This window comes from Helicoverpa zea, chromosome 3, assembly GCF_022581195.2.
Source record: "Helicoverpa zea isolate HzStark_Cry1AcR chromosome 3, ilHelZeax1.1, whole genome shotgun sequence".
In the NCBI taxonomy this organism is placed as follows: domain Eukaryota; kingdom Metazoa; phylum Arthropoda; class Insecta; order Lepidoptera; family Noctuidae; genus Helicoverpa; species Helicoverpa zea.
This window is the reverse complement of record NC_061454.1, coordinates 9,635,539-9,656,404: the sequence shown is the minus strand read 5'-3', so window position 1 is coordinate 9,656,404 and position 20,866 is coordinate 9,635,539. Positions and strand designations below refer to the sequence as shown.

Here is a 20,866-nt window from a genome sequence, read left to right as displayed (position 1 = left end):
ACACCATGAATGAAACTTATTAATTAAGATATGGGTAAATTATGTATAAGTACTCAAAAAATAAAAGCCCGGTTTAATAAACTCCTTTTTGAATAACATGATAAGAAAATATACTTAAAAAACAATATTACATTGCTAACTAAAATAGTTGCAAGTTTCTCCTCATTATTTCAGCTGAGAAAAATAATAGAAAAGATTAATATAATAATAGTAACGAAATAATCCACTATATAGAAGTAGGTAGCACTGCCTATCTAAAGCAATACGCTTATTGGATTACTACAAGTGAGATGGGAAACAGCAGCTTTCACCATACGGATTGATATCTCGTATCACCGGACTGTCATTGACCTCTTTGCAGCGAACATGCTATAAATGAATTGCTCATATCCTGCTTATGTGAAGAACATAATCCTCTTATAGGCGGTCAACGTGCCCATCATCAAACGTGGCGGTACTTTATCAGTGTCGCTTATTTTGCCAGTTATCGCTCAGAAAATAATTGTGCCAAAGCTACACGTGGTGGTGCACATAGGATGGTGAGAACGAGATAGCTAAAAAAACTAGTTGTACGAACTTGGCAGTGAATTCTCTTCACCCATAATTCAATGAAAGTACACTCAATTACCTCGCCGTTAGAGTTGATTTTAACTCGACATGGTGTTCCACCCATGCCGTTACGTGTTTGAGTCATCCACGCGGACGCAGACGACTGTGCTCGTGGTTAACTTGTAAAGTAGCTTAGTGAATAGTAAGGCAAGCGGACGTCACGCCGGACGTCTACTCCTCGTAACATATAGACACGATCGCGACCGGGAAAAATACCAATCTTAAAAAATACTCATTATAAATTAAATTAAGCTTAAATTTTTCCGTAACTGAAAAACGATAACACAAAAGGTCTCTTGCTTAATTTTAAAACAGGTGTCCTAAATGTGTTGAATATATTAACCTAAATGCAATAATACAGAATTGTTCCACGGTAATATTTACTATTGGTCGGTATCGTGTTATCAGCTACTGTCGGCTAGTAAGCCGCAGGAGCAGTTTTATCAGTCCATGGTAGTTCGATGGTGTTCATCGCCGCACGTGGTGTTTCCCGCCGCAGCTCACACCGCAGTGTGATGCAATGTTTGTATGACGGTGCTTCAGAATTTCGGCTGTGCTACATCTTGCTGTTTGACAATGTGTAAAAGTGTTTAATTTTACTAGTGTTCGTCATTCAAGTCGCCAGTTTCCACAAAGAATTTGTTATTTATAAACGTTGATCATGGCGAAAGTGAGTGATATTGATGTTCTGCCACCGAAACCGATGGAAATGTATTCAGAGAGTACTGAATCTGGTGATAAAGAGTCCAGTGAAGGAGTTCGATTAAAGAAAGAGTTGGGGCTGATGAATGGAGTGGCTATCATAGTTGGTGTGATAGTTGGTTCAGGAATCTTCGTGTCTCCAAGCTTAGCACTAAAATATGCCGGTTCCAAGGGCATGGCACTAATCGTATGGGTACTCTCCGGCTTCCTGTCGATGATCGGAGCTCTCTGCTATGCAGAGTTAGGTGAGTAAAAAATATATCACGCAGAAGCAAAGTGTTACCGTCACGGTTAACATTAATTAATTACAAGCGTTAATTCTGTTATCAAGGTGTATTGAACCCGTTGCTCACCTGTTACGCAGCTAACACCTACAGGTGCTGCTGTCTCTCATCATCTTACGCTAAACTTATCACAATAATATCACGTAAAATCAAATATGTCGCATTTCTTAAATAAGCATAACGACTGTTAACACCCCGGAACTTAACTATTCTTCAAACCGCGTTGTTAAATTACGATCAAATTGTAATCTACCCGACAACATAGCTGAAATCCAATAAGAAACGTTTATCTATTCGAATAGGATTCCTTTTGGCACTTCAAAAATGTTTGATTTTTCTAAGGCACTAAATCCATTCAGTTTGAGCAAAAACTGAATGGATTTAGCGCCTGGGGCCCGATTCTCCTAAGTTAATAATGTCAAAATCGAGTAGAAATCGAATCGCAATAGCAGTTTTAACCATATCGGGCATTCTGCTACTAATAAAAGACCAATCGCATTCGATTGACATTTGATTGGTGTGCGATTGGTCTGCTATTTTGGTGATTTTGGTCCATACGGTAGTTTGCTGTGCAATCATTTTGCAATCGTAAATCATTTGCAGACAAAATGATTCATTATTGAATGACAGAAAAGGATAAATACATTTATTTCAAAGAAAAAATAGCGGAATGCCACATATACTTCAATCGTAATCGAGTCGGGATCGGATCTCAGTCGAATCGAGTCGAACGTGAATCGTATGACGCTTAAGTAAAATTAGGAGAATCGCGGCCCTGGTTAAATCATCCACACTAGTAACGAGCAGTCGGTTTTATGTACCTACCTAGAGGCTAGACATACAATACTCCTTTCTCTTCAAACAATTCCCGTCGAAGCAGCTTGAATAGAGTTCAAGACAGATGATGCAATAACCTCATTAGCTTGCTCTGCTTAGCCATCTGAGCAAAATCTTAAAAAGATCTCATGGGCTGTAGAATCCCCAAAATACGAAGTGCAAATAGATATACTTCACTTGGTCATTTAATAAGTATCAAGATTCGTATAAATTATGTTCATTCACACCTTAACGAAAGTTTAATTAAGTACCAGAATCAATGTTATACAGTTAGCAACAGAATCTAATTTTGGTATCCAAGCGAATTATTAATTTTCAACCATTGATTGGGTATTTGATAAAAGCACGTGGTTTCAACTTAGCGTAAGAATGTTTTATTGCGGTATCTTCAAAGCCGTTATTTATTTGATCCTTGACTATAAACTTTGTACAAACTATGATAAGGAAAGTCCTTGAAAAACAACATTAAAGCTGCTTTAGTTATAAATTAAGGTCACGTCTGCTACTAGCCCTAAATTATATATATATTTTTTTTATTTGTTTCTTTATTATTATATATTTACATCTTATGGCAGTTTGTGCCTACTTTCCTTCTATGAAAGACTTGACCTAAGGCGCAATGCAGACATCACCGTATAACCCAGTTATCGACTGAGAACGAACGCTATTTGCAGGTGGTACTGCCTTTACCTAGGATTTTTATACCTTATCATAAATATTGTCAGATATATTCTGCCTTACCTAGGTATCTATATTGAGAATTCAAGATTTTCAGCGTGGCTTCAAATAACATAAGAAAGCATAAATATATGAAGATACACAAGTTTATTATAAGAACCTATCGTAGTTTTACGCCTTGCTCTCTCTCCCATTGGGTAAGGGCGAGTAAAAATTATAATAATAAAATCGAACAAAAGCATTTTAACAGTCATTTCAATTTTTTCTATCAGGAAACCCCTGAAACATTTTATGGCGGAAGGACAAAATTAAATACAGTTAGTCGGCGTTATCTTTAGAGGGCCATAAAATTATTCTCATATCATATCGGGGATTTTATGGCCAAACTGGCCTGGAACCTGGAATAATATTAAATATTATATGACTTTACATTTTTCAAAATTGAAATGCAATGTGAACAAATTCGAACAGAACCTAATACATTGATATAGGTAGTCTCATGACAAACACGGAACGCAAACAAACCACAATGGAACAAAAATAGTCCAAAAATATTGTAATATCCATCGTAAAGTTCTGGCAAACGACAAACTCATAAAACAACGTTCGCAAAATTTACAACCCCTCTTTGCTGTACCTTGTAATTTGAATACAGGCAGCTGCTTACTGGCAGTTTTGACGAGGTAGACTGACCCAAATTTTAAAGTTAACAGACCGTGACATTTTACAAATAACGGAGTTACTCGGAGGGTTGGACCACTCAGAATTCACACGTGTTTGTAACGATTAGGTAATCATGAACAATAACACACTTCAATGTTTTGGTATGGTTTATGAATATAATTATTGCCGATAACGAATGCTACCTTTACAGTAAATACTAAATATCCCTCAGTATCGCCATGTGGCAGATCATAGAGTTGGCATTAATTAAACATGCTTTAAGATTTTGAACTGGTTCAAATTAGATTTGACCGGTTATCTAACGCAAATCGAAAATGTGTCAAATGTCAAGTTATTTTGGAACTCTGCACGCGGAAACGAAGATTTTAAATGCTTTATGCATATGAACAAAAGCCGTTTAGACATGCATCGGTCAACAGCAACGTTCTATTTATTTAGCGCGCTGTTAAGAAAAGAATTCCAATAATATGCTGACCTTAAGTCGGGATTAGGGTTAGTAATGCAACTATCTACATACCTACTGTTTATATTTACGGTCGTGTACTTACATATCTAAATTCGATTGACTCATGCGATTATGTTTCATTATGTTAGGTTACAAGAGGATAATGCTCCACTAATAATAATGGCAGTTAGGTATTGATATTTGATAATCAGTAACCGTTAACAGTTTTTACATCAGCCAAAAATCGTGACCTCGAATTAACAGTTACAATGTTCCACCTCTTGCACTTGAAACACGTGCGTGAGATGTATAAAACTATGTACAAATGAATTTACGTAGGTATCTGTAACGTATTCATTATATTTATATGCAAATTACGTTGTTCTCCACATATGAAATTATTCAATGATGTTACATCAGTCAGTTTCCAAAATAGGAAAAGACGCTAACAATATTTTGAGCGCCAAGGTTTTTGAGATGCGTCTAGTGAGTGCTCCAATTAAATCGTCCGTAAAATATGATAAATGATAAACAGCGATACAGGAGGGTTATGCATAAAAAGGGCTTCCCTTGTAGATAGCTCTCGTTGTACAATTTGTTAATCATAGTAATCTTCCACCCTACGAGTAAGATTTGAATGTCACGAAACAACAACATTGATTTCCCCCTTACCATAAAGCCATTACCATCCGCCAAAAATTGGACCTCAGCGATATAACATATCTACAGATTCTCTTTTCAAAATGAGTAAACCAGTTCTCATCCAATTGCATTTAATAAAATAGGCCATATTATCTACTAAGCTTGCCTCCGCTTCAGTATCTTCTCAATGAAATGTAATGATAGAGTTTCAATTTCAGGCACAATGATTCCAAAGTCAGGGGGTGACTACGCTTACATAGGAGAAGCATTCGGACCTCTACCAGCGTTCCTGTACCTGTGGGTGGCTCTTTTCATCCTGGTGCCCACAGGCAATGCCATCACAGCGTTGACCTTCGCGGAGAACATACTGAAACCTCTTTGGCCAGCCTGCTCGCCGCCTGCCAGTGCTGTGAGCCTCATAGCTGCTTCAATTACATGTTAGTATCCAGAAATTATTGATCGTATTGTTAACCTAGTACCTAGGTATAAGCATAACATCACATAAGCTAGACGACCCCTGGCTCTAAAGCGCTCGGGCAAAGGTGCAACCAAGAACGAGCTGAAATGAGGGAGACATCATATATTTTTACGTATTAACGAATTGTCTTTTACTAAAGGATAAAATGGTCCTAAAACTGAGCAGTCCAAGCCTGACTACAGATGTCAACCCACGCTCACTATTCCGCTTGAGATTATCTACTAGATCGATGAGGCTGACCAAATTGATAAAGTATAGGTAAAACAAATTAATATATCATGCCCAACCAACTTCTTTTTTGAAAACTGCATATTACATTATAGGGACAGCCTTCTTAAATCAATTTTGCAAAGCTAAGTTTTCACCAGTGCGTCTGCTTCTAATGTCATCTGCAGTATCTATGTCGCGATTAGTTAATTGCTGCCACGCGTGGGATGGATTCGTAAATAAAATAATGTCAAGTTAAAGACATGTGGTGTCTGGTGCCACACTTAACATTCAATGGTGACTACTATACCCAGATCGTCTTTTATTTAAATGCTTGTTAATCGTGATGATCGACAAAGCAGAAAATAACCTATCCTTGGAGAATAAATAGAAGAGATTCTCCGGTTAATGACCCACAGAAGCCGGGAGCGAACACACGTGTTTGAGTAAACATTTTTTTCCCCCCATTTCATGTCAAGTTTGACTGTGTAACTACAAGCCGATTATGGGAATGATGACGTCAAGGGCTACCCCAGTTAGTTACTAGGCCGATTGGATAAGACCGATTTTTTATGTTTACACAGTTCTTACAAATGTTTGCTCTGCGTAGCCTCGTTAGACGGTATTGTTTGCGTCTAACCAACGCTATTATTCACTTCAATTGATACAAAGTCATCTTTATTTTGTTGTGTAACCAGTATAATTTATTGCATTATCAAACAGTATCCTGAATTAATTCAAAAGAATTTGAGACAAATCAAAAGATGTGACTTCGACATATTTGCCGTTGTTATTATAGTACAGCTATTCGATACGTACTCGATTTCCATCCCAATATGGTATTGGCTGCTTATGGATAAGGTCCACACATATTGCAATCTTAATCATACTCAGAAATCTCAATATGAAACCTGTATCGATGTTCTGCTTCCCAGAAACTTGTTCGATGATTTTAAGAATTCTCTCACGCAGTTCTCACAAGTATGCCTCGTGTTTTGCTCAACAATAAGAAATCATTTTTCGCCGTCAGAGGACGCATTATCATCACCCCATGCTGCGAACCGGTTTGATTCCCTGGAATTGAGTTCCAGCGATTTATTTGCGTTTTTCGAATTAGGAAGTGTTAAGAATTAGGGGAGCCGGTTATTGCAGATCTTGTTCGTAAAGGCCTTTTGTGTGATTGTAAAGCAATTGCAGAACTCGATCATGTCCCCTTTTTCATCAGACATAATAATTTAGTGCAATTATTGAATTGGATGTCTTAACTGCTTATCCTATAGGAATATGTCTAACTTACATTTACCTAATGATTAGGTAGGTACTCTGAGAGGTAATGTATTTTTCTTGAAAGCAATATTTGACCTTATCACTCTGCACTTGCCTTAATTTGTTCTAATGAACCTAAGAACAGAAACTACACTGTAAAAATATGTTGTGCTCCTATTTTCCTAATTCACCTCTAAAAATCGATCTAATAGAAAATGTTAACTCGTCAAATTGCCACTCAGCCCTTTTGTGACGGAAGATAGTCTAACAAGACACGATCCCGCGATCTATCATTGTAAAGCGAAGTATTGTGCTTGAGGCCATTGGCTGTCACGCCAATAGGGCAACTGTGTCCGCTTCTTTATCTCCCGCTAGGTATATAGGTGTATGTGGCGCGGTTGGTGAGCTGATTGCGCCTGACAGGATAATGAGAGCTTCCTCCCGCATGGTACTGACACACGCTCTTGTGCTGAATTATCACGCTCAACGTATAGTAAGGGCACTTAATAACTGGACCCGATTTTGCCATTACAATGTAAACGATGGCTTCCGTACGAGTATTGACCCACATTGTGCGTAAGAGCAAGGAATTTCCATTGACCGATTAGGTTATGTGTTTAAGATTTGGCTCATAGATAACGACCGTCTGTGAGATAGCTTTGAATTCAAAAATCCTTCCCGCCTTACTAGCAATTTATGTACACTGGTGAATTTTTGCATATGTGTGTCAGGTTCGTAGTTTCAAAGGAGGGTCTTTCCATTTAGCATTCCTTTCTGCATTGTAAGTCCCAAACAATGTAGGTACATGCTGCCTTACCACCACAATTCATCAGAACAAATATGTTGCGTGTAATCATGAATAATAATCTCATTTGTTCAATTGTTTCATTCCAGGTTTCCTAACAGTTATAAACTGCTACAACGTTAAGTGGGTGACGCGAGTTCAGGATTCGTTCACGGCGGCGAAAATTCTCGCGTTGCTGGTGACATTCTTCGCCAGCTTGTGGTACTTATTCTCCGGGCACACGGAGAACTTGGAGAACATGATGCAGGGTACGATCACGGAGCCCGGCCAGCTGGCCATCGCATTCTATACGGGACTATTCTCTTACTCCGGATGGAACTACTTAAACTTCGTCACCGAAGAATTGAAAGAGCCATATAAGTGAGTTGTCAAAAGATAGTTAATTTATTTTCTGAATATTGAAATTCTTAAATATGTATAACCAGACGTTGCACGCGTGACGATATCAATTATTATTATCGTGGTTCTTAGGTCCTTATTTATAATGACTTTTATTGTTGGTAACGAACAATAGTACAGACCTACTTATATTATTGAAAGTTGATAAGCTCGTTTGAACAAAGTTCTCATATTAACAGATCTTATTATGCGATGCATTAGTTAATGATCCAATAATATTTTCGCCGTCATTATCTAGTTCATCTCATAGTAACGGGTCAATTGTTTAATCATATTGTAAACACAATAATAATCGTACATCACTTTAGTGTAAACTTTAATGAATCATGAGAATACTCCAACTGTTTGTTTATACATATCAACTTATCAAAACTCATTTGTTTCTTAATTAGTTAATTGACATAGATAATTAGGTACCTACCTATTACGTGATGATTTATAAGAAAGTGTGAGAATTTTGCAACTCATTCAGCGTTATCAGTCATACCTACTTCGATTTCATTTAAAGATAAGTTATTTTAATTCTCAATCTACAAATATGAAATGCACATTTAAGAAAAACAAAACTTAAGACACCGGTCTCCCGTGCTTTTATTCCTAGTAGTCCCCAGACTAGGAAAATAGATTAGGATCCGACTCGATGTTTTCCCTGCAAGTTTTCTGAAAAAAAAAACAAATTGATAAGACCCACCTAGACCATTAAGAAAAAAAGAGCATCTCATGAATCAAATATGGAATGCTCAAAATTCTGTTATCTTCTTCCAGAAACCTGCCTCGCGCTATCTGCATCTCCATGCCAGTGGTAACCCTTGTCTACGCTCTCACCAACGTGGCCTACTTCGCTGTCCTCACCAACGATGAGATCTACTCCTCCCAAGCCGTCGCCGTCACCTTCAGCGTCAAGATCCTTGGCATGATGTCCTGGGTCATGCCACTTTTCGTCGCTCTATGCACCTTTGGCTCCCTGAACGGAGCTATCTATGCCTCGTCAAGGCTGTTCTTCGTTGGAGCTAGGAATGGACACTTACCACTTGCGATATCTCTGATTGATATCAGAAGGTTGACTCCAGTGCCTTCGTTGTTGTTCCTTGTAAGTATTGGTTTTGCATTCCTTCTAATATCTATGGTTACGGCCAGATTATTATAGGAGTACGGTCAGATTATTATGTGTGTATGTAGGTAATATAAAAGAAAAGAAAGAAAATATCAACAGCTTACACATGTAATAAAATTATTCGTACACAATTGTTAATGTATATCGCTTTATTATTTAGCTTCTTTGTATGAAAGTGTCAAAAATCTATTTTTTACTTGGTTTATAACGAAGGTTACTACAAAGTGAAACGTGTAAGATATCAAAAAGCATATTAACTGCAACAAGATAAGTTGACATGGTAATCAATGTTTTCATTTAGTCACCTTAATTAAAGCTTTTTAATTACTTTTAGTTGATTTGATCAACGGGATAGTGTTATTTTATGATGATTTCTCTGACACGGTCATATTGGAAAGTTGATTAAAGTGGAACCTAATTATTTCAGTATTTACGTTTACACTCATCTCTATCTCCCGAGCCTTTTCCCAACTACATATGTATGTAGGGGTTCACTTTCAGTCTAAACGAATGCACCTGAGTACCAGTGTTTTACACGGAGCGAATGCCTGTCTGACCTCCTCAACCCAGCTTGTTGTCAGACGTACTGGCTTCTGAGTATCCGTAATGACATCCGATTACGTTTTCACTGTAATCGGTTTATTGATGATGTAGTTACTTTATATAATTGACGTCCACTGGTTAAAATATAACAATGTGGAAAATAAATTTCAAGCTATATAATTGTTATTATAGCCATTATTTACTTCATTATAACTGGATAACCACCATGTTTATCGGCAAACGCTCTATCAACGCAGACGTTAGTCAGCCAAAATTTACTTCCTCCTTATTTGCCTACTGTAGGTAGGTACATGTTTTGGAACTGATGTTACACTTACTTCCCTGATGATAGTAACACGTTTATACTTCCTCCTTATTTAAGATTTTATCCAGCACTTCTAGATTTATTTTTAAATTACCTGCCCTTCGAACCTACTTATTCGGCTTCTCTAGGAAGATTTTCATTAAAATATTTAAAGGCCCTATTGAAAGAAAAATGTATCCTTTCCCACCTATTACAATATTTTATAAATAGATTTTATTTTCTTTCTTGCCTTATTTTAGCCCATAGATGTAGGTACCCCTTTAAAATGATGCCAAATAAAATTGCAACTAAGGCCATAAAAATGTTTTCAGATTATCATGAAGTAAACTATACATTTTTTATATTCCAGTGCATAGCGACGTTGATGCTGCTGCTATCTAACAACGTGGAGTCGCTCATAGTGTACGTGACTGCCGTGGAGGCGCTCTTCACCCTGGCGTCCGTCGCCGGCTTACTGTGGATGCGATTCACCCGGCCGCACCTCCAGCGTCCCATCCGCGTTAACATCATCCTCCCAATATCCTTCCTCATCATCTGCACCTTTGTAGTGATCTGCTCCTGCTTCACACATCCCATGGAAGTTGGCATCGGCGTAGCCTTCATCGCTATCGGAGTCCCCGTATACTTCATCTTCATTGTCTGGCAAAACAAACCACAATGGATGATCTCAGTATGCAACGCCTTCAACCTCGCCTGCTCCAAAATATTCCTCTGTCTCCCCGAAGATTCCAAGGATTTATGATCTTTATTATTATCTGATAATATATTGTGATCTGATTAATTATTTTTGCTATTTTAATTTTACTGTTTTATGCCAATTTGCATGGCATATGGGCTGGCATAATATTAAGTACAGATCTGTTATAACTTAGATAAGTTGATGATTCCTATGCAGTTGTAGGTTAAGTAATCTATATGTGAATAGATGTTAAGTATATGACAATTTGATAATACAAGGCAATCATTGTTCGTACGTGTGTTTATTCAGATGTTATCACCAATCCTGTACGTCACATTTCTTATTTATTTAGCTGATGTGCACTATTATAGTAGATACATAATCGTATCTACTCCTTACTTCTTATTGCAATTTCAGTTGGACTAAGAAAGTTTCATAAGGCTCATGGTCGCAAGGACCACTTAGGGTCAGCACAGATATTGAGGGACAAAGCCATAGCTTTTAGCCGTTTTGCATTCGCAATTTGTGCTTTCAGATGACTTCATAGTTCTCTATGCAAGACACCCGTTGAGATCCTTTCAGTATTACTTATACCTCGGTAGGTTCTCCTGAAGCTTGCCCTACGACGAATATAATTTATTAACTTTCGAATGTAATGAATTGATAAAATCTACTTCAACCAGCATTAAATGCTAGTAGTAGTAGTTAGTAGGTATGCCATAGAACCCAGATTAATTTCTTATCATCAGTTAAGGGTAAATCATCAACCTGATCAAGTCATACCAAATCCTAATCACGACGTAAAATAAAGCACCTAAGTAACTAATCACAAAAAGACCCATCGATATTTGCACAAATAGTTAGACACTTTAAAAAAATACATGCAAGCTGTTGCGCAATTTCTATATTTCTTCTAAGTAGCACAACCGAGTTAAGATAGATCAGATACAATCTTCAGAATACTATCCCAGACTTATATTGTGCAATACTTCCTATATCTACCTTTAAATCTTTAAAACCATCTCCTTTATCACATAAAGGAAACTGGACAAGGAGCTAAAGCTTATTTTTTTTTATCTAAACGGCTATTGAAATCTACAGCTAGTTATAACGTGATTGAATACGAAAAGGAAATAAGACACCTAGAACGAAATCCCGTTAGAGCCCAACATCGAACATAGCAGGTCACATCACAGTTAGACCTCTTAAACACTTGGTTAGCTTATCAATCTAAATGTTAGTGCCCCTGTGCTTGAGCTCTCATTTACAGTCATGTTACCGAGTCGTAATATACATGTAGGCGCTTTTGTTAGACAGTCCCTAGTGTTGAACAGAATGTGGTGAATTTTTGTTTCAGTAGTCGTACTTAAACCTTAACTGTTATTTACCTTATTTTCATTTAAGCATTAGGTACTAATAATTATCCATCGAATCTGAAATCAGGTGTGTGACTGTACATATTTTTTTTAGGATCCTTGTTAAAAGGCAAAGGTAACTTCCTATCTGGCAAGTTATTTCAAACGTAGTGTATGTAAGTATAACTGAAACTATGGGTGTCGTCATCACCACTGAAGAGACCGTTTGGGGGCGCAGCCTTTAACTTAACGCTACGGGATTCTTCGAACGGCCCTGGAAGACAAAATCTTTTTATATGGAACAAGAGTAGGCTTTCAGTCAGTAAGATAAAGAGATTTAAAAAATCTTGCTGTCTATGTGTATAAGTATCTATGAGTACCTTGAATGGCTTTTGATATACGGACGGTGACCATACCAATAAGTCCTTGAAAGCGTGGTGGCTGATTTAGGGTTCATTGATCATCACGATAACTTCTCCGTGTGGGGCAATTCTTTACTTCTTTTCGTTAAAACATTACGTTGATGATAAAGCGTTAAACATAATCCTTCTTTGCAGTCGGGTAAAAACCATCCCAACATTATGCATGCATGAATATACTGCGTGTCCAACACAACGTCCCGGTTGGTCGCTTCCTACCTTGACAATTTCCTATCATTGTATATTTTGTTCACTATGCAACGACGTTACAAAATTTTACCTTGTATGAAGCACCATTCCTAATGCCCTATGTGTATTGTACCTATACCTAGATATATCTTTACTAACATTCGATAAAAAAAAACACTATGTAGAAAGAAAAATTAGATTCCAACGCAATAATTGACTCACATCATGCATGCTAACTGATTTCCATCGCCATAATTACTGTAACTTTATATCACAAAAAGAATAAACCTCAGCGTAACCTAGTATTTCAATTATTTGTCCATCAAATAGCTAACTTGCTCGCGTATAAACTGGCGAGTTTTTTGACCAAAGCGGTGTTATTTGAAGCGTGAAAACTGACGTGCTGAGTTCTTAAATCACGTACTAATATCCACTGTTATGATCAAGTCGCGACGTCGTCGCCATTGTATGCTTACCGTGAAAATTGGCCAAATTAAAGTTTCGTAACCGTTACGGAAGCCTACAAAACGTCTACTTCAATACACAAGTTTGTGCTACAATCATAACCAACAGTGCAGGATATTTCCGCGTGTTTTGTCATAAACAGGATATGCCGAACGACATTTCCCACTGTCCATGAAAAGTTGGTTTAGGAATACAGTAATCATAGAACAAATGTAGTTTATTTTCACATGTTGACTTACAATTGGGTATGTAATAGCAAAAGTAGTGAAACAAAGGGTTCAGAATAGCAAAAACGCTTCGGTTTGGAGGTTTGAGAAGAGAGGCAGTTCATGGCCATCATTAGACACCACACTTATTGATAAAGCTTGAATATTTGATAGTACTTAGCTGTTATTTACAATAACTGGCTATTACCGGAATGTGCATTGCCTGCTTATCTCCCCAAATTCGTCCCGGACAGGCGGAAATGGGTTGTTATGGTAAACGAAAAACTAACAGTTTATCAAGTTTTATTTGCTTTGGTAACGTTTACACTATTTTATAAAGTTAACACGTGGGGAGTACCTGCATTGCCTTCCTAACAGGTTACAGGTTCACTTGCAAACAGAGGGTTTGCATTTCTATAATAGTGGATTAAACGTAAGTAACTGCGGTTATGTTTAATGAATAGCTAAGCGGAAATAACAACTGGGACAGATCGACTTGGTAAACATTGGCTGGTAACAGAACCATGGAACGGGATGACAACCTGTCGCAGAATCTAAAACTATCATGTTTAAACTGATTCCCTTTGTTTTCTATTTTACCAATACAAAACCATTCATTCCCAATGGTTTATATTCCATAGAAAAGCTAATCTCGACGGAAATGTACTAAACAATCTCGGGGAAATGAATAGAAAATTCCTATCCACCAACATGCTTACACGTTTATGTCTGTTTATGCAAGTCGCACTGGTTAATGTCGGTCATCAAATGCTCGCATGTTATGAAAAACTCTAGCATACTTACATGTTTTTAATTGATGTTGATATATAATAATATCGATTAGAGTGGTGTGTTGATACTCGCTATCTCTCCCGGTGGATGGGAATGTTTGCTTTGGGCGCAGTCAGTAAATACCACTACAAACAGTAGAATGTCTACAAGTTCGCACATCGCTCGACTGAGCACTAGTAAACAGATATCAGAGCAGTTTAAAAGAGCAAATAAATGCGATTGTGTCATTAATAAAATGTAAGTGGAGTAAATACTTAAAGTTAACACCCACTCGGGATTTTTTTCTGAAGAACATCGCCCTTCCTTTGATATTGTGTCCTTTTGACTCTCTGTAATCTGTCATATTGGCATGTTATGATAATACCTTTAGATTACGGTTGGTATAGACTCAGCAGTATAAAAAGACTAAAATATTCCACGATTTTGGTGAGGGAATCAAGAGTGCTCGTAATTCCCTCCCTCACTTTAATATGAGTAAGAATCCATAAATAAGTATTAAAATGTTGGGCAGAAAACCATGACTCAAATTGATTTCCGATACAATCTTTAATCGAAACCAAACCAAAAAGAAAGTAAGAAACAAGCAAAACTTACACTCATGAAAATAAATTTCTAATGTTGCTGAAAGATAACCAATAAGCCCATTTAGATAGTAGTTACAGGGTAAATATAAATTATCGCCTGCGAGTAGTAGTTGTAATAGTAAGGAAAAATTACGGTAAAGATAAACATGCAGTTATCTAAGCTAATAAATAAATAATGTCCGATTTAGTAATATTTTACCACGCCGATAAAATACAGATTAGGTGTCTTCATGCAATATTAGGTCTTTTCTGACGAAAATTTTCATTTTCCCTTGGAGAAAAACTACTGTTACCGGATCCAGAATCCAGAGAGCCTAATATGATTCAATGAGGAATTTAGCACCAGGCCCTGGTTCAACACTAGGGTTTATGTTTAGACACATTTTAATTAGGTACGTCTTTAGTGGCTTATTGCCGTCGAGTCATGAATTCTGTAGACTGAACACAGATGACTCAGCGTTGATAATGAAAAATGAAATAATCTAACTTTTCTCATTTATTTATTTCACAACATATGTATTTCCTATATTTTTAGATAAGGTAAACGTACCAATACTCGTCGGATTTCGGAAATCACCGACTTTGAAGCGCCACTGTGTGTTAAATATTCAATAGAAAATGAAAATTTTTGCATGACGTGATAGGGTATTTATTCGTTATTCTAAGTAACTAATGTTTTTTAATAATTTTCATGGGTTTATGTACTTATTAAGGCAAAAGTAACAAAAGGGCGATTTGTACCAATAGTCGTCTGATTTGTACGGATACTCGTCAAATATTCCCAGTACTCGTCAACTTTTAATGCTAATGTAAACTCTCTGCTCTTGAACATAAGGTTCAAGTTATGTACATTTTTTTTGTGCTTGAATTTGTTAAGCATACTTATGCCTTTGAAACATTAGGTAGATAGATAGAAAACCAAATCCTTATTTAGAATAGCAGGTCATAATCTGTTAGAAGAGCAGGTATTCAATAAAACAGATACATAGTTGCATTTTAATTAATATTCCTATCTATCAAATGCTTGGAATCACAAAATCAGTCTAAAAATATATTTCGTAATCAATCATATACCTAATCATGCAGTCATTTGCATATGTAGCACGAGTAAAATTATTACTATTAAAATATTTAAGAAAGAGTATACTGTCTCCCACCTCCGGCCAGCCGGAGTGAAGCATGACGGGGGATAGGTCTTCCGCCTCTGGCTTGCCTTCATTGGCCGTCCAGAGTGGAGTCGCTAGAGCTGGGTTAGTAGCTCGGCTCGGAGGGTAGGTGCCTCGTGGTAAGTGACGATTGGGCCGGTGATGCTGGACCCGCAGGGAGCGCGTGATCTGCGTTTAAAGTCCACCGATACCTTCCTCACCCTTCAGCCGCTCATGTTTTGCTCTCTTGTTGCTATTCAGTGACTGATTCCCGGGGGCCCAGTAAGTGAGCTGGCGAGCCTATCCACCTGCCTTTCAACATATATTTTATACATTGTCATCGGCAGGTGCCATAGTTCCTATAGTTTCCTATATCCACTAACATCCCAACGCAATAGCCCAAGTAGTTTTCCTCCATAGTTAGCAATAGTTTAGCACAGAACCGGGGATTGTCCTTGGGTTCATTTCTATAGTAGGTATATGTATACAAGGATAATCATCGGTTTTGTGTCACCATTTCATTAAAGTTGTCTCAAAAGGGCGTTTTAAATTTTCTTGCTGCATCTGATGTTGTGGCCCCTTGATTTACAGCTTCTATCGCCCTCTTGCTTGTAGTTTCTTTCAGTCATGATCTGCTATTAAAATTACGATCATGCAATGACTAGGTACATACAATTTTAAATAAAAAAAACTTACTTAAGATAACTACGACAAGCAAATAAGTGACAGGGATGGAAGCTATGTCATCTTAGTTTTAAAACTTACTTTAATATTTTTTTGCGTCGAAACTAGTTGAATGACATAATTTTTATTCAGGCGCTATTAAGGCACGTTAGGGAGACGCGGTACAATACGCGTGACGACATGCAGTTATTTCGAACAAAAAGCATAGTGTAAGAACAGTCAATTTTTGCTTGTCACAAATTGTAATCCAAGCGTAGTAGAAACAAAGGCTATTGGTAGTTGTACCCAAAGCGGTAGATGTGTATCGCGTGTCCTTAGTAGAATGGCGGAGGCCTACAGCGGCCAATATATACCTAAAAAAAAACACTCGTAGAAAGTGCATACTTATAGAAAACAGGGGATTTAGCCATTAAGAAACATATTAATTGAATCGAATAACATGACTGTGTACGTGCATCTAGAACCAGCAGAGTAAAATGTACCCCTAAGAAAAAGCTTAAAAGAAACGCAGTTTTATCAACAAATGTAGTCTAAACCTTAACCTTATATGTTTGTTCTAGAGAGTTAACAATTTTGTAAAAGTCCCGATATTAGCTATTTATTCGCATTTTGTACTGTAAAACACAAAATATCCTCATTATGACGATTTTAGGTGCAATTTTTGAGCATGTCCCAGTAGTCGTCATAATAATTCTAAAATTGACGGGTTTTGGGTCAAATGGGAGTTTTAAAGTACCAATAGATGTCACATTAAAAAAATATATCTTCTATGTTAAAAGTATTCCAAATTGCATATTACATCGTTAGCAAATAAACTTAACTATCTAATTAAACAAAGAAACATACCACAGACCCCACTGGAGTTATGTAAATCAAAACACAAAACCACGTGCTGAGTTTCACTTTTGACAGCTGAACTTCACGAAAAAACTTTTTTGTTAGGGCACACACCTTTCGAATAACATATTTTAGACGCCATGACCGTTAAAACCCCGTATTGTCATTTCAATTGTGCAATATATTATCAACAATATGTTGACATATAAACCAGCCCATTTTAAGTTCGGTAGAGATAATAAATAAAAGTTTTTAGATTAATTGAAGACTATTGGGGAATGACGACTTCACCCGCGTTTACCTTATTGAATACAAAAGTAATCAAGCATTACATAATGTATTAAAGTACGTGTATCTAAAGCCTCCTGTTAATAAAATATGTTTTTGTATATTTACATAAAACCACCTACATTCTGTGCAGTTATGTCATTGGTGAAAATGTACAACACAAACATGATGCACCTATTAGGACTATAGTATTATTATTTTCGCCAAAAAAAACTTAATGAAAAACCAGACTAATAATTAATAGAAATAAGTGTAAATATAGCCCTCAACACGACCTGGTGCAGTGAGCAGCACCCATTCACGAGTATAAGCGAGGATAGCGAGTTTCCCCCCAAAAAGAAAAGCCATCTTAACACTGCACTATGGGATGACATTCCGCCCTTATAAATGGGTTGAGAAGATCAGATATCAATCGTTCCATGTAAAAAAACTATATTCAGCCGCATCTCATTACACTGAAAGTTGACCCCACATAGGTATATGGAAAAAAAAACTAGACAGATGGAGGAAAATAAATTAGTTCTTATAAGAACTAATGTATTAAGTTCTTATAAGAACTAATTTATTTTCCTCCATCTGTCTCATGTCATGACGTTATAACGTCTAAATAAATTAAATAAGTAATCCCTCCATTAAAGAAAAACCACTATAGCCCTTTATTCCGAATGGTGCCCCACAGGGAAGGCGGTCACTTAGCAGTATGGTGCTCCCACATTGCCGTTATAAAATGTTTGTAAACATTTTATAACACCAAAACATTTACTAACAAATGTTAACAATTGTTGCACTTTGTTAGAAACTGTTACATGTTATAAGTGCTCCTACATTGATGGAAAATGTTTAAACATTTTATAACATCTAGTATTGGCTCGCAGTTTGGTTTCGCCTTCTGAGGGCTGAGGACGCCCTTATAAAATGTTTACAAACAAAAGATAACACATGTTTTATTTTGTTATAATTTGTTTTGTTATAAAATGTTTACTAACATAACTAAACATTTTCTAACATGAAAATTTATTTGTGATTAAATGTTTGCTAACAAATGTTTACTAACGTTATTAAACATTTTCTAACGGCAATGTGGGAGCACCAGTAGGTATTGTTCTTATGTTAGGAAAAACAAAACCCATCAACAACAATGGGAACAATTGCAAAGGACTTTCATACCCTAACGTAGTGTGTAACTCGATAATAAATTGTAAATAGTCAATATTTTGGTCCCACATTTTTCCGTATGCACATGAGTGGTATGACAATCCAATTATCACAGTAAATAGCTTAGTCACATGAATACCAACCTTACCTATACTAAAACAAATTCCAGAACTCCATTGATAAAATCGATGTGCATGACAAGACCTTGCTTGGTTCGTATATTGCCCTGTCTTAGTGCAATCAAGGTAGACATGGCGTAAAACCACAGATTACCTGAATATGTAGTTACTTAAAACTGTGAGAAACAAGAACTTTTGTTTTATAAAGATTCATTATTATAGAACTTAATATACACAGAATACTTAGTTCCAATAACACAATTAAATAGGTAATCACGTTAGATAAACTATTCGAGAAGGCATAACATATTACATAAAACGTGTCGCAACAATCTCACCAGCCTTCGTGAGGCCTAACATTGACATTGTCTTACTTACTAAGGATATATTTACGACTTCATCATAATGTGTATTTATCTAATCCCTTAATTGATATAAAAGATAAAATTAAGGCCATTCTGCGATATAATTTGATGTCAAAAACATTTTTATTCTCAGCACAGTGGCACGGAGTTTGGTACAATACTATAAAAGAGATATTTGCCCAGCTTTGGGAGAAGTGGAGAGAAGATTAATATTAATCCTGTTAACAATTACGTTTATTGGTCCAGGACCCAGTTATCACTTTTTGTCACGGCAGTAACAAAACAAAAAGGCTCAGGATAATACCCTGGGAAACCTTAACTAAATCAATTAATAACTGTGAAAACAAATTAATCCTAAACAAGCAGTTCCTGCATACCATAGTATACATTATGTTATACTATACGATAGTATATATTATACATAAGAAAATATAAAAATTCTTTTTCGCAATCTAGTTAAAACAACTTTTGCTATTGTGACGGGTTTTCCAGTTTTCATCCTATTTCTTACTTATCCTAAACTATCCTTCAAATTCATCATCCCAAATGCGGTTTCTAACGCAACTGAGAGGAAACTATACAGATATGAGGAACGGCGTTTTACCTATGTGTGCTTATCGTTTGGAATCTTAGAGCTGAAATGCTCACTGTATGTTCCCTGTTTTTCAGTTGCAGCATAGAGTTCGCGTAGCTAGCCTTTGTGATAGTAACATGTACCTAAAGACTTTAGTCCCGAGCCTGTGTAATACTGTTCCTTTCTAGTAACATCACATGGAAAACATGTTATCTTGTCTGATATGCGTGACTGAACCTCCACATTTTTGTCTGCCTAACTTGAATATTTAGAAATATACAAATTACTCTGTTCACTGATCTGTTGCGAACTTTCTAATCACCTTACACCTGTGTAAACACAGCTTCAAGGTTCGTTCTGACTTCTAAATAATCAATTAATTGTTAGTTATTTTGTTCAAAGTTTACAGAAATATCTCCCGCCTTTATTTCTTCATCGTCGTTCAACTGTCTTATTTATTGCTCGATGTTACATAATCATTCTTTTATTGTTATTTATCGAATTAAATAATACTTTACATAATAGCTAATGATCTGACGCAGTGTTTCTTTGTGAATTCACTGTACCTTTGTAGGAATCTAGGAACACTTGTGGTTAGTTAGACGTGAATAGTAAGTAATCCTCACACGTAACCGTCGAACGTGTTACGACTCACAAGCACAAACGAGACCAAAAAATAATATCACTGCAAAACAACCGACACATTACATTAATCAATAAAGTAAGAAGGAAGTACAAATCGCATTAAAACGTGTGCATATGTAATTATTTGATGATTACACATTTACTCAACACCATAGTTTTAGATTTGCTAAATTAAAAGTGCTTGAAGCACGCACCGTTGGTACCTATAATAATTTATTTACTGCTTGAATTATGAATGAACGCGTATTACTTATTTACGTTGATTTGTTGACTTCACGATAATAAGTCAAAAATATCACGGTAGATAGCGTTAGTAAATAAATCGACGTCGTATAAATTCGAATACC

The 20,866-nt window shown here is 36.6% G+C and overlaps 1 protein-coding gene across 1 annotated transcript; it reads left to right on the top strand.

The window, feature by feature from the left end:
- The first annotated feature begins 732 nt into the window (after positions 1 to 732).
- On the top strand, positions 733 to 10,987 carry LOC124646134 (large neutral amino acids transporter small subunit 1). The gene is made up of 5 exons (XM_047186213.1): positions 733 to 1,556; positions 5,100 to 5,318; positions 7,727 to 7,997; positions 8,802 to 9,126; positions 10,368 to 10,987. The coding sequence occupies exons 1-5, from the start codon at positions 1,271 to 1,273 to the stop codon at positions 10,758 to 10,760; spliced, it is 1,494 nt and encodes a 497-aa protein (XP_047042169.1). The 5' UTR covers positions 733 to 1,270; the 3' UTR covers positions 10,761 to 10,987.
- Positions 10,988 to 20,866: the final 9,879 nt, after the last annotated feature.

Coding starts and splice junctions, on each gene's coding strand:
- LOC124646134 (XM_047186213.1), top strand. CDS start 1,271: ATGGCGAAAGTGAGTGATATTGATGTTCTGCCACCGAAACCGATGGAA. Junction 5,319..7,726: donor CATAGCTGCTTCAATTACAT/GTTAGTATCCAG, acceptor GTTTCATTCCAG/GTTTCCTAACAGTTATAAAC. Junction 7,998..8,801: donor GAATTGAAAGAGCCATATAA/GTGAGTTGTCAA, acceptor ATCTTCTTCCAG/AAACCTGCCTCGCGCTATCT.